At 43.3% G+C, this 14,822-nt stretch overlaps 1 protein-coding gene across 3 annotated transcripts in view; it reads left to right on the forward strand.

Annotated features, from left to right (window-relative positions):
• The window catches only part of LOC135918808 (uncharacterized), a 124,354-nt gene that overhangs the window by 102,372 nt on the left and 7,160 nt on the right, over positions 1-14,822 (forward strand). For all 3 annotated transcript variants that reach the window (XR_011511765.1, XM_070532935.1, XM_070532936.1), the window contains exon 3: positions 8,390-8,485. Coding sequence is in view for 2 of the 3 variants with exons in the window: in XM_070532935.1 (XP_070389036.1) it covers positions 8,390-8,485 (96 nt within the window). In the remaining variant the exon portion in view is untranslated. The remainder of the gene's footprint in view (positions 1-8,389; positions 8,486-14,822) is intronic.

Raw genomic sequence — 14,822 nt, forward strand, 5'->3', positions numbered from 1 at the left:
TTTCTTAGACTTCGAATTGCGAAATTCGAAGTCTAAGTCTAATCTAATCGCCATAGCTCATTTTTGAACCCGAGCGTTACTTTCCGCGTTATTCATTTGACAACCTTGAATGGCCTGGCTGTGAGAAACACAGTGAGGGCGAGGGGAAATACTGGTTGCTGTAAAATTTCCAGAGATAGCTGTATCCTTGTTTCCACCACCAGTCTGTTGTCCCGAACCTATGGGCTGATTTGCTGCAGAACATAGAGCAGTAGCTTCCATTAACGTGTTAATTTGCAAAGAAATAGCTTGTGCCATCCTTTCACCAAGGTTCTCCAAAAAGACATGCATTCCTTAGCCATGGCATTTTGAACAACATTTTCTATGACTGCAGTGAGAGATAAGTCAGGTACCGTATTCTGTTTAGCTGCTACTCCATCATAGCGAAATGTTTTTTTCTGTTACGATATTTATAGCTTCGCTTCTGGAGCCACATCTTTTGTCCATAACGTCGAGCACCTGTACTTCATAGGCCCACACAGAACAGTTCTATTAATAAGCGGGATGATTTCCATCACAGAGGCAGCATCACTCGTTTTGGCAAGTACAACCACTAGGAGCGTGACATTCCCCACATGTCCAGCACCCTCGGTTCGATTTACAGTCGCTGATTCTATTGCCAAACCGCAAGCAATTTTGACATTGAAGCGGACGCGCTGCAAGTGGCTCTACTATGGATACCTTAGTCTCTGATGAACAGGAAATGCCAGGAAAAGTGGCTCTCACTGATTCCGTTGGTACAATGTTACTTTCCAGGACTCGATTACAGTGATATACAGCAATCACGCGACCCACAGCTTACTTTTCCAGTGTTTCTGCAGGAGTTAGACACGAGTAAACACCTCGTACACAACACACCTTGGTAGAACACCTTGGCGCACGCCAGGGGAGGAGGGAAAATCACTCACCGGATCGACAGCGAAAGATGCGCACTTGAGCAAATTAGCAACGCCTGTCCGGTCTGGCGGCCTATATATATATCAAAACGTTTATTTAAAAGAAAAAAAAATGCAGAAAGCGAGTGTGTGGAGCCCCTAGTCCAGGGCCCCACTGGCTTGAGCGGTCCGCCGTGCTTGGTCGAGAAGCGCTAGTTGCATCTCCCGATCCTCGCTGGCGAGCCAAGTCTCCCACTGCTCCCTTCCGAAAAGTTTGCCGGCTATTTTTGGAGTATTAATTTTGGGTGGCCTGTTCTGGCAGTCCCACGTAATGTGGGCGAGAGTTGGCCGGCCTCCGCACCAAGGACAGCGAGCGCTGTACAGCGTTGGGTGAATGGCATTTTTCAAATAAAGGTTTGGAAATGTGTGCGGCCTACAAGTAATAGCATCACTGCCTACTGCCTTACGCAGTAGATGGTGTGGTACCAGCCATCCTGGATATCCTGGATTCTATGTGACGGAGCTACGGAAATGCTACGGAAATGTTTGTCGCCCCAATACGAAGGAAGAACTTCAATGGTAACTTATTAATGGACAGAAAACTCCTCAAAAGGGAAAAACCGCTCCCCGGGAAGTTCTTCAACATCATCTTCAGACTTCGTTTGCCAAACGCGTCTGCGCCACCTAAAATCATTCATCCGCTCTTTAGGCAATCTATGCACCTCGGAAATCTCCTGTCGATCGGCTAACATATATGATTGTAATCATCCCTTCTTCCATTAAAGAATAAAGATTTTCTCAACGAATATACTAACGTCTGAAACTTTGATAAACCATATAACAAATCAGTTCTGCAAAACTCGCAAGGTGCTGAAAGTATCATGAAGGGAAAGAGATGTTATCCACCGAAATGTAGCATGATGCTAGAAAGGAAACCCATATGGGTTCCTCAAAAAGAAGGCCTTGTACTTCAGTAAAAATTTGACATCGTCTGATACTTGAACCCGGAACCAATGCCTCTCCGTGACAGCCCATAACTAGGACCTAATCGTGGTTAGTTTAAATGGTAGACCACGCCAGAAGGGCATTAATCCTGGGTTCAAATCCCAGGCCCAGACGAATTTTTTTTTGAAACATTCTACCCGAAAAACCCGCAAGGCTTTGCTTTGTAGCTTTGTGCTGCATTCAGGTGGACGACAATTTTCTGCTTCATGGATAAATCATGTAGGACAGCAGAAAGATAGATAATTTGTAAGTTTAACAAATACAGCAGCCTAGGAGGCTTTCATCATCTGCGGCACACTGATACCACGCGCTAATAGTGAGCGACCACACGCCCTGCAACGCCAGCCCACGTTAAGTGGCTACTGACGCTGAGCTTTTTCTGACACCTAAAGAGTCACGCTGAAAAATTACTACAACTAAAATGTTGGGCAGACTATTGCGATTCCTCCTGGAAAATTGCATTTTTTCAAAAACAGCTCATTTTTGACGCACGAAACGTTGGCCTTGTCCACTACTGTACGCATCGACTGGTCAGGCCTTCGAAATGCGAGCGCCATTCTCAGTCTCTCTGGTGCGTTAAATTTAGCACACATTGAGAAAAGCGCAAAAGCTTTATTGCAGTCGACAGCTGTCCCAATCGCACATTACCACAGAGGCAATCAAGTATTAATGTATCTCGGTTGTAATAATAAATAGCAAAGCATAAAAGTGGTCTGCTTCGGGCTGCCTCATTTACGCTCGTCTAACTGGCAACTAAGGGAGACTGAAATAGAAGTGACGGTCAACACAAGTTGCATTGGGAAATGAGTACCTGCCAGAGCAGCTGGTTTCAATTTATATTGTTCACGGGGGGAGGGGGAGCCGTTAGTGTTCTCCCGTACCATGGAATGTTCACAAAATAAAGTTTGATGTTACGTCACCGCTGACCTTTCTGAACGACAGCATGGCGATTGCATTTCGGTAGCTGCTGCAAGGCATGGCTCAAACGTGGACGCTCAGACTGAAACTTCTCATAGAACCCTGGTGCGCTGGCCCATGAGCAGTTTATACAGCATATCGAAAAGCATTGTAAGCGCAGCCAAGCACCAGTGATAGCGTATTGGAAGCTAGAGGTTGCAAAAGCACGAGATGTTTACCAAAATGTAATACACTATTAAAAAGCTCATACTGTAAAATTTAGGCAGCACGTGTTGTCATGTTTCGTATACCACCAAATTGCCATTACGAAAACTTATGTGCAGCATAAAATGGGCAAACACGTTCCCATCGTATTTAGCTGGCGAGTTGACATCAGCATAGAAAAATTAGCACGCAGCGTTAACGTTTGCTTACACATATAGATTACCACGGAACAAACATATGTACATTAACTGCGTAAAGAGATCTAACTGTATAACGACGATGCACTTTGACGTGCAACCTAGGTTCAGATACTACGTGGAGTTTGCTTTTGCAAGAATGTTCCACATCAGTATATGTGGCTTTGACTAGCGAGCGTTAACAGTCGCACGACTACATCTTGTAAGCGCATACAAATACCCAAACAAGGGGACTGACGACTGGCCGTCGCGGTAACTTCATTAGCAAAGCACCATATGTGCAATGCGGTAGATGAAAATTCGGCCACCGCCTTAAATTTTCTGACTTTACGTCCAGTTTCAGTTCACATTTATTTATCATTTGCGCACTTCTACTCTATAGTAGTCCTAATTAAACGTATTCTTTCATCTGCTTCATTGCTGGTTTGACGGGGTTTTAACTGACATATAAATGAGTAACACTGAGTAACGCGCTGCTGCTACACGGGTGAATGAACTAGGTATACCAAGATTCGAATACTGCAATTCAAGGTGATGCCTATTATTGTTGCTGAAAATATGTTTGCGCAGACGATTAGCTTAAAATACGGAATTCCTAAAGGAATTTTTACAGTTAAGCTCCATTTTTACGTCGATTTGCCTGTTGGGAAACATAATTAAGCCGGCACTTTTTTGTACCAAGTTAACACTTTGAACAGCTAAGAGAGGGGTCACATCAGAACGCACGTATTCAAATGATTCAGATTACCGGTAAATTAACTACAGAAAATCCCTATAATATTTTAAGCGACCTGTCATGCAAAAAAGTGCTAGTGGTAGTATCACTGTACTAAATTTTGGGGTTGCAGTATTTTGGTAATTGTTAGTTTACAATGACAAAAAATTATGCAATACATCATCATACCTTGCTGGTGATGAAGCAACGCACTGACGCGGACACGCAAAGACATACAAGAACACACTACACTCGCTGCACTTGCAACTATTTCATTTCAGAACACGTACTTCATATTTATACACACTCATATGATGATTATTCACCAACTAGCCCAACGATTGATATTACTGTGCAATATATGCATATGAACGGAACTAGGCTGATGGATTTCGTATTTAAACTTTTGACCCAAGACATAACTGTCCTCAATCTCAAAATTATTAATATATGAGCGCTACAATAAAGACAATTAGGCTGCACAAATGTTACAGTAACAAAACAAAAATACCTGGTTCAATGATTATATTGAACTAAGAAAATAAAAAAAAACATATTGCAGGGCTGTTTTAAACATTGCCAAAATCTTTTTTTAATTGAAATTAGACGTTTACCTTGATAACCTGATACTATTGGGTGAAGACAGGCTGGCCAAAATTATTACGCAGCCATTTAGCCTTCCTCTCAATTTATCGGCACACACGCTCAAACACGTGTTCTGAGCCTGACGTCGGTGTACATCTAAGAACTCCACTGCTGAGACCGCGCCGGTTGTGGAACGCCGCTTCGCCTTAATATCTAGCTACCAAAAGTAATATATATATAGCCCAGCCTCAATAGTCGTTTCTTAAATTCAAAGGTATGTAAGATATTCATAGCAATGAGAGTGCTGTCAATACTTTGCGTCACTAATATGCCAGAAGCATTATTTTTGTTTGGACAAACTTATAATTGTCTGTCATGGATGCCACTGCCCCACCAATGCAGGGACACTCCTATACGAGGGGGAAATCACGCACATGAGAAATTGCACTGTTCGTGCTGTTAAAATATATTCTCTAATGACCTTTTATTATGAGTCATACTAAGACGCATGTCTAAGTGCGCAACTTAAGGCGAAGAGCGGTTAAGATACGCTTGCTTAGAAAAAATCGTTGAAATTCTATCTCTGTCTACATAGCTGGTACTAAATACATCTGCTGCACTGACATTTCTGTAAAATAATTCTGAAAAGGTCACTTCAATTATAGTGGAAAAATATTACACAAAACACCAATACAAATTTTAAAGAGATACTGGGGACGGAGAGCTCGAAACATGTGGGCTCATATGCATACTTTTACATTACATTACTGAATGTTTCTTTTAAGCGAGGTATGCGACGTTATATTTTTAAAATATGTCAACATTTTTCAAGTAATACCCCTGAAAGGTCTGAATCACGCAATATGCTCCACGGTATTTTAAATCATTAGTTCGAACACTTTGTTAAAAACGTGTTCATGTGTGAGTGCGCAAGCAAATACCGTCGACCGCAGTTTCAGAGACCTATGTCGAGAGACGTCGCGTACGGAGTGTAAAGGAGTGTATTGTAGCTACAGCGGAATCGCGACATCTCTGGAGAACGCAAGCAAACAATGACAGAGGCTGTTGGCACGTTGACAAAACATACGTTCAAAAATTGATACAAATTATCAACTGACCCAAGATAACGGTGCCAGAATACGAACGCGGCGTTCCATACTAGACAGTACATTTATTGAGTGACCTTTTTAATAATCGCAGCTTTCCTACCTAGAAGTGTAGTGCTTCAGACAATGCATGGGAAATTCACTGAAACTCTGCACAAATTTGTTGCTCGCCGACGCTTGTTAAAGCACTCCAGCAAGGTTGATAATGTAAGCTTATCACGTTCACTGTTCTGTATTATCGCTCGCAAGCACCGTATAGAGTAAAACATCTCTTGGTTTATGGTCACAGCCGTTAAAAACACAAGAGCAAGTCTGTTTTTTCTATTAGTTCGTCTGTAATCCCTGTCATGCCGACAACGACAATCCTCGTCGACTCGTCGTCGATCCATCTCCTCTTCAACATGAAAGTAACAAAATTGACATCAACAGCCATTTCGTTGCTAGCAATGCCGAAAATTGGAGTCCAAACAAGATAGTTAGGATAGCCGGGTATCCAGACCACGAACCAGAGCACAAACTAGGCCACCTCTCTATCCCATTAAATTGTAGGGCTGCTCTGCTCTCTGGTTAAGATAATTCTTAACATTTCGTCTTTACACAGATGTAATTAAAGCAGAGAATCTTTAAGCGCATACACATTATAACTGAACTATGTCTCGTATGAATAACTGGGGAGATCACATTATGAAATTGACACAGGGTCGTAAACGACATTGACTCATTGCGGCGCAAGTCATCGATTCCTAAAGTAAGCCATGGATCAACTGAAGTAAACCATTCAGGCCGCGACTATGAGGACCATCAAGTAAATGAAAATTCTCGTAGAACCGAAGCTGATCCTAATAATCACCATCATCATCATCGCCTTCTTTTTATGTGCACGAACGATGGCCACTCCCTGCGATCTCAGAATACCCCAGATTGCGCTTGCATTGCGCCTGTACATTTCCTAAGTTCCTCACCTCTTCTAATTTGCTGCCGTCCACGACAGCGCTTCTATCATTTAGCAGTCGTTACGTAACTCTAATGGTCCGGCGGTGTTTTGGCTTATGCATTACCTGGTCTGCCCAGTTTCATTTGTTGCTATTAATGTCAGCAAGAATATAGGCTTTCGCCATTTGCTCTATGATCCACACTTCTGTCTTCCTATCGGTTAACGTTAATCCCAACATTTTTGGTTCCATCACTCTTTGAGGCGTCCTTAAATCGTACTCGAGCTTTCCTGCTATCTTCCGAGTTTCTGCCTCAAATGTTAGCACCAATAGAATGCAATGATTGCACGCTTTCCATTCTAACGACAGTAGTAAGCTCCAAGTGAGCAGTTGGTAATGCCTGTCGTAGGCAATTCAACCAATTTTTATTCTTCTTTAAGTTTTTTATCTTATGATCCCGGTCCCCTCTGAGTAATTAGCCTAGATAAGTGTAGTCCTGCACAGAGTCTTGAGGCTGCCTTGCGACCAAGAATTCTTGTTCTTTTTGTTTTCTGCGTATCAATGTTCTGCCCTTCTCTTACAATTTCTTGCTTAACGTCCTCAATCATTCGCGATAATTCATCACCAGTGTTGCTGAACAGTACAATGTCGTCTGCGAACCAAATGTTAATCAGATACTCGCCCTTGACCCCCTCTCCTAAGCGTGCCCAGTTTAATAGATTCAATTTTATTTTATGCATGCAGTAAATCGCACTAGAGAGTTTCTCTCTGCTTGCCTTGCACCTTTCTCGATGCGTGATTTTATAGTTTTCTATAGAAAATCACCTGCGAAATAAGGGATCAGGGAAGGAGGGGTAATTCTCCAATGCGATTTCGCCGATGCCAATTGGAAACAGAAAGCGAGCGAAATGCCTATTCGCAATTATGTGAACCTCGAAGCGTGAAGTGGAGAGGTGACCTTGACCATGGCATCCAGTGCCCTAGATACGCCTTCGAAGTCAAAGCCAAACTAAGACTTCGTAAAACGCTCCACCTCGATGCTGGACGTGGATTTTTTCCAAACATTTCGATTTTCTTTTGTGCTGCGAAATATCACATTCTAAGACAGTAAGACACAGCGCTCCATATGAGTAAAGAATGATATGTGTTACGGTGCTGCTCCGCTCGGTAAGGCACTTACATCCATCCAAGTAACGGAACCTTCGCAAAGTGCTGAAACTTCCAAACTACTCATGTGCTATTCAAGATGGAAAGCCACGCAGCTTCCAGTACCACAAGGAAACTCAGGTTTGTTGCAGAAACCCTATAAACATCTCGTCATCGCATTTGCAGTGAAAAATCTGACATTTTCTGTTTTTGGAAGCTCATGTGTTTATCTAAAGCTTCGCGAGAAAATTCGAGGGGAATTTGGCGAACATGGCAGAGCCAGCGCAAGAAAACCGCTCGGGATATTTCTGCAAAGAAAATAACACTAATATCCGGAGACAGGCCTGAGAATAACAAGACGCGCCTTTCAAAGTGAAGACGACCTTTTGCTGCCTCATTTGCAGAGCTTGCATAACTTGCAGAATTGCTGCAGAGCTCTAGCCTGAGCCAAACAATAACGCGCTTGTTGGAGCGGAATGCTACTGTAAACTGTAACCGGAAAGGAGAATGATCTGTTATGTTACTGATAGGTCTTGAAGTTGGTATTGATTTCACCTCTCTTGGAGAGGTGCCAGGGTTGTCTTAAATTTGGTCAGAAGGAGGAGGAGGAACATTATTATTGCAGAAAGCGCTGTGCGGTTTATTCCTGGGTGGTTCCCTCTGACAGGGCTCCACTGGGATCGCGGCTCGCCGGGCCTGGTCGAGGGTCCCCAGTTGGCTTCCCAGGTCCAGTTCGGAGAGTCTCGCCCCCCAAGACCACGTAGTGAGTGTGTGTGTTGTGACTCGTGGCGAAATTGCGTCGCCCGGACTCTCAGTGCATTCGTGTGTTATGTGCGCGAGTGTCGCTGTGTGGTTGCTACACCAGGGACATGTTCGGGACGTATAACTGTCTGGCTCAGAAAGTGTGTTGTACGAGTGCAAAGTTATCCTATCAAATTTAACCATTGAAAAAATCAAGCACTCTCGTCTAGACGGTGATAAAGGCAACGTTCTTTACAGCAGGAGGAGATCTTAATGAACCTAATCGACAATATATTTGGGCCCCAAAGGTCAGTGAAAAGACAAGGTACCCCGCCCTTCCAAACGTCTATTTAAGTGCAATTATGTCGCTTTATCACCACAGAGCCAGTCCGAAATATTTTCTTACAAGCTCATACATTAGTCTCTTTTAACCATTTCATGTACAAGAGTAGAGAATGGATAGCATCGTGTCTAGATCAGTACAAGTGGGTTATTCAATATTCTTCAGAAAAGAACAGCAGAGAAATGTCAAACTTATATGTCTCACACTCTACAAAGGCCATTTCGATAAAGAAATAGGCCATGGTATTACATCTTGGCCTACTGCTGGCTCTTCTGGCAGCCTGTGCACCCAGATATGCTGCAGAGGAAGGCTATCCATGTTTTCTATGTTTCCATAATATTCATTGAGCATGCATTCTACCAACACCGTCATTAAAGGGAAGCTGAAGAGTCTGTCGAATTCAATAAGACGCTCATATACGGATGCGGGAACCTCATAAACCATGTAGGTCAAATTTGTTTTTTTTTTTCAAATAGGAGCGACGTAATCGTCGGTTAAAATTGCGCTGTAGCTCCGCCCCCCGTCGAATGCCGCGCGCTGCTGCTGACGCTGACGATGCGAGCGGAGACCGGAAACCGCGGTGTTGTGACGTCAACTTTAGTGTTTTGCTCCTTCGCAGCCTGCGCGACCGTGCCTGACCGTGCTTGTTTCTGCGTGCGTGCCGTCGTAATCTGCTTCGATTGACCCTGCATTTCTTTGTTGATGCGTCTGTGTGTATGTAGAGTGGTGGTCAACGTGCGCAGCATCAACTGATGTGGTGGGCCGATCATGCCGTCTTTCTGTGCAGCCTACGGTTGCACGAACACCAGCGGCCACGACGATGTTGTCTTCCATTGCTTCCCACAAGACAAGAAGCTTTTAAGGAAGTGGGAGGCTGCTGTAAAGCGAAAGAATTTCAAGCCCTCAAGAGCAACACTGCTGTGCTCCAACCACTTCCGTGACGATGATTATCACCAGAATTTCCACTGGCAGGCTTTCTAAACGCAGCGCGAAAAGATCGGAGCAACGAAAACAAAGACGGCACGAGTGCGGACTGACTGATGATAACTGGTGTTGGAAGGCCTTATGAATACACGAACTCGCCCAAACCTGGATTTTGATTTACTGCGAGCTCCTTCATGTTAGCACGCTGAACGGAAGGTGCATGTTTATTTCCCGCCCTCGACGCAGGTTTCGTCGCAAAGCGCCACGAATTTTCTATTTGCACGTGTGTTGTAAAACAGCCTGCATGCAGCTATAGCATAACGCAGTGCAAATGTAGAGTTTGCATGTGCTGGAAAGCCGGCGCACGCCAGGACGCTACGCTCCCCCCGTCTCTCGCGCACAGCGAGAAACCGACCGTCTCACGTAGCCGACGGAATTCGCCGCCTTTACGACTTCGGTTACGAGTAGTGTGCGGATGGCGCACAGATGAAGGTCACTACACGTACTGCATGAACCGGGAAGCTTTTCACGCGTTTGAACCGCCTTCGTAGGTTGCCGACAGCTTTGGACAGCGCACAAATGCCGACGATCGCATCCCCGCTTACGTTCCACGAGGAGGCATGCAAGAACACAACACTGCAGTTGTTTGACCGGAAACGAGCTCACTAGATCGGCGAAAGATCGGCGAGATCACTAGATCGCTTTGCAAAAAACATACTCACCAAAGAGCATTTCCAACACGAGGAGATCCCAAGACTTCGCTTTCGTTCTCGTCGAAAGCACTGCTCGCACCAGCATCGTTTGCTTCTTCGAGAGGCCGGCTCTTTGCAATCGGCTCGTACATGTAGGGAGCAACGCCGAACTCTTCAGAAAAACGCAGTCTCTCTAAATTTTCTATTACCTCTTAATTTTCCATTACGGCACCGAACTACCTGACACCGCGCTTCATGTGGAGCGGCAGCGGTCGGTCGCTAAAGTTGACGTCACGGGTCGCCCGACCAATCACAGGCGGAAACGAGACGCGCGAGCTGGGCGTGTCCGCTGCTTCACTTTTCGTCGAAATAAAATATATTTGCGCTTTCTTTCGCTCAATTTCGATACGATATTCGAATTCGGAGGGTTGAAAACCATAATGTACACATGTTCACTCATTTTTTCTGGAAAACCTTTCAGCTTCCCTTTAAGAGTCGTCGATTGTCACAAGCGTTTTCATAAAGCAGATGTCCCTTAGTAGAAATCAAAATAAATACATTTCTGATGCGTAGTGATGTGTAGGCGAACCTAATAATCAAACAACCTACCTTGAAAGCTGCAGGTAAAAAAAACTGACGTGCCTAATCCCACCAATATTATGAAGGCACAGAGCTGCCATCAAAAGATGTATGCAGGGATTTTCAGTGAACGGAAGTGAAGGAAAATTGGCTTCTGCTTTTAGTCCGTCCTTATTGATATGAACGAACTTCACCAAATATTCTACATCTGCCGCGTTGGTGCATTCGACAGTAATAAATAAGCATGACAGAAAAGCACGCTGAAGTAAGGTATCGGCAGAATCATGCGCATTTTTTATTAATGTAGAAATGAATGAGATTGACAAATACCGTCACACAGAAGTGATTATTGTAGATATATTTTGCCGTTATAGAGCGGCGAAGTTCCCCTAAAGTGAGACGATATAGCCCGCTGTCCACACACACATAAAATGAACCAATCGTTCTACGCATATGGATATATGTGCCGCAATATGGATCGGTGTCAATAATTGTGCTTCGCTGAATGTGCTACAGAAGAATGTTACAAAAATATACCAGTAAAGGGGTATTAGAATGTAATATCTGGCATAGAGCTGCACATGGAAATAGTTACCATGAGATCGCGTTCTTGTAGACTTTTTGTTATGGGTAACGACTGTTCATGGATTCTTGCATAGCAAGGTACTCTGCCAAAATGGACTAAGTTTCATATAAGGCGACAGCATCCTACATGAACCGACTCTTGCCAAATTCATATGCTACCTGGGCAGAAGAATTCACATGTTAAGCCGAAAATACTTTCCCTCAAGTGGTCCACATTAAATGTAAACCAGAGACAACCACCTTATGCGAAGGACAAGTAGGCTGGAGAGGTTCGTTCACAAGTGCATTTGAAGCGCGCCATCTTGATTGATATCCCGTACTCAAGCAGACAACAATACAGAAAATCGAGCAGAAACGTCTTAGGTGTGTGAAACACGCGAACACTGTTTCAAACAGGCGCCAGACATACGGACGTTGCCAATTCAGTGGTTCGGCTTGGCCCCCTAGGAATTGTAAACACTTCGTCTCGGCGGACGACTCTAATTCTGCGACCTTAGGGAAAGCTTAAAACACGCATTTGTTCTCTATGGATCGGCCTTTTTAAAAAAAAATTCCTATTGCGACAAGTTCAGCTGCTTTATCAATAGGAAACTAAATAAGATGAATATATCAACTCGCAATAACCACTGAACTATACGTTCGGTGAAGGTGCTATAGAACTATTTTTTCTGGTGACATGTGACGACAAAGCTGAATGGAACGTGGTGGGAGAAGCGAGATTACGAGTGGTGCATGCACTTTATTTAGTCGTGTTCTTATGGACCGGAATAGACAGCGTGTTCCCTGTCTGTGTACTGGTTCCTCGTTTTCAACTTTATTTATTCAGAGCACTTAGTGATCTTGTGAGAAACTATATTCCAGGCAGAAATGTTCAATTCTTTTGCACAATTTATGCACAAACGACCGAAGCCGTAGATCAGTTATACTAATTAAGGGCTTTATTACCAAATGGCCTCGCCTTGAAAGACGGCTTTACGTGTGACAGTCGGCCTCTTGAAGCCGAGATGAGGGACGTTTTTCTAGCTCTCGTAGATGCAGCTGAATATCACCATAACGAGCAAATAGGCAGAAGTGCGAAAAACTGATCATACAAATTGCACGTTCCTGAATTATAAACATAATCGCGATGATAAAAGTAAAAAAAAAGATGCCGAAACCCCAGGTTCAAGCTGTATAGGACTAAGGAATTCAAAGGTGCATGGCCTTACCTGCCGAAGGATGTGAATTCTTTTCACTAGTTGCAAAGACAAGCCTACAAGGTGTTTCCGTCGATGCGAAGAGGAGGAGAAGAGGAGGGCACACAAAACCGAAATGCATAGTCGACTAATTAACAAAAATCAATAATTATGTTGGTAACTAATTAGCTTATGAAACGCACTGCAATTTACAAGTTCAAGAGGACGAAATAAGGCATAGACACTTCTAAAGATTTGTGGGGATGACAGAATTTACTACATATGCGCCGTCAAACTTGCGGTAGAAAGGCACTGTCATTCGAGAAAATTTCTGAACAAAACATTTTCATGCATTGAAGCACAAAAGTACGTGGAATGCCAATGCATTTTTTGTACACAAAGGTTGGGAATCAATATGCCGAAACTACTGTGGACCTGACCATTTCTTTCAATCAAATGCGCCTTGTGAGTTCCTTAGCTAGGTTTTGTAAACTGCAGTTTATACCTTATGGTAACGAGTTAAATACTTCATGAAGAAGTTTTTAGGTAAATAACCAATCATCGATTCAGAATTTTACTGCAAGTAATGTCCGTCTCTTCGAGTATACGAGCTCATCGAATAAAATTGTTGTATAGGCCATACGCCACAGGAAATTAAACAAAATTAAAACATTCGTTGAAACACACGGCTTATGGTGCGCATGGAACTTAATTATTAGAACATGTAAGCGTTGCGAAACTAGGAGTCGCGAAACTGGCTCCGAGAGTAATAAGTGTACCTCATGACGGTCGAGAATGACTGTCAGGTGTGGCATTTTGTGAACTTGCGGGTATAGCCTGAATAATTTGACGCATGACAGCAGTAATTAAATATGTCTGGTAGAGGAATTTCTGTGATGGATAAATAAGTTGGGGTGAGCATATACGATGGTAATTAAAAACATTTTTGCTGCAAACATTTGTCCACTGTTACAGACGTTTACCTTCATGAAATGCCTACCCATAGACCGAAAGCGTCTGGCCCGCCTAATTAATTTTTTTTGCCTAGTAGCTGCCAGATGAGAGACATCTCTTGGAGGCCTGCAATTATAAAATTAGGTAAATCTTACTCACAATCTTTGCAGAGTATGTGCACTTCATATTTTATGGCTACGACCGGTGCCATTGATGTACCTTTGAATAAAAATAAGATATAGATCTGTCTCTGCCAATTTACAGCAAAGAGGGCATTTTTTTGCCTGTGAGCATATTGCAAATGTCCGGTTTTCTCATGAAGTGGAGATCAACAGCGCAGTTCGCTGTTCATATTTGCTCTGATCTGCATTGTTTGTAGTCTTTGTTTCTTTGATACAGTTTGTTCACTCCTTTGAAATGTTGATTTCTTTGTGACGCCTATTGCAACGGTGTACGGTCCCTTTACTCATGAGTGGCCGCTTTGATTTGCGTCATGATTCGCGATGGCAGCACTAGCGAACTATTTAAGGAATTCCAAACGTTTACCGCAGTAAACAGCTGCCGGATGGCCGCGAGTACGTATAATCATTATGACAAATGACAAGCCAACAGGAAAAAAGATAAAGCCTGCAACACGGATAATTTTCAATAAGTTAATTATTGTGTCGAAACACATCCTAAAATGCAGGTTGACATTTTATCAAAATCAAAGACATTTGGTGGATGTGACTGAGAAAACAAAAGTTCTAAGAAGTGTAGCAGTGTGCCATGCCATTCTTACATCCCCGACAGGATTGTAATTACGGCCAATTAATTAGCCGGTCTCTTTTCCAACCTAATCCTGCATATAATTTTGGTTAATACGCCAAAAAAGGAAATAATTCGAGAAGAAATGAAACGCTGCTTGCTTGTCTATGCATCAAGCGAGAAACAAATCACGTTAAGCAAACGAAATATAATCGTGAAGACATTGTTAGTAGAAACATAACACTTGCACAACAAAACATACTTCCTGTTTATAACAAAACAAAAGCTATAAAGCTTTTGTTTGGCGCTTATGCTGATCACGCAGGGGAGGCCCACACACCAGCTCTGTCTTTAAGTTCA

The sequence above is a fragment of the Dermacentor albipictus genome, chromosome 2 (genome assembly GCF_038994185.2).
Source record: "Dermacentor albipictus isolate Rhodes 1998 colony chromosome 2, USDA_Dalb.pri_finalv2, whole genome shotgun sequence".
Classification (NCBI taxonomy): domain Eukaryota; kingdom Metazoa; phylum Arthropoda; class Arachnida; order Ixodida; family Ixodidae; genus Dermacentor; species Dermacentor albipictus.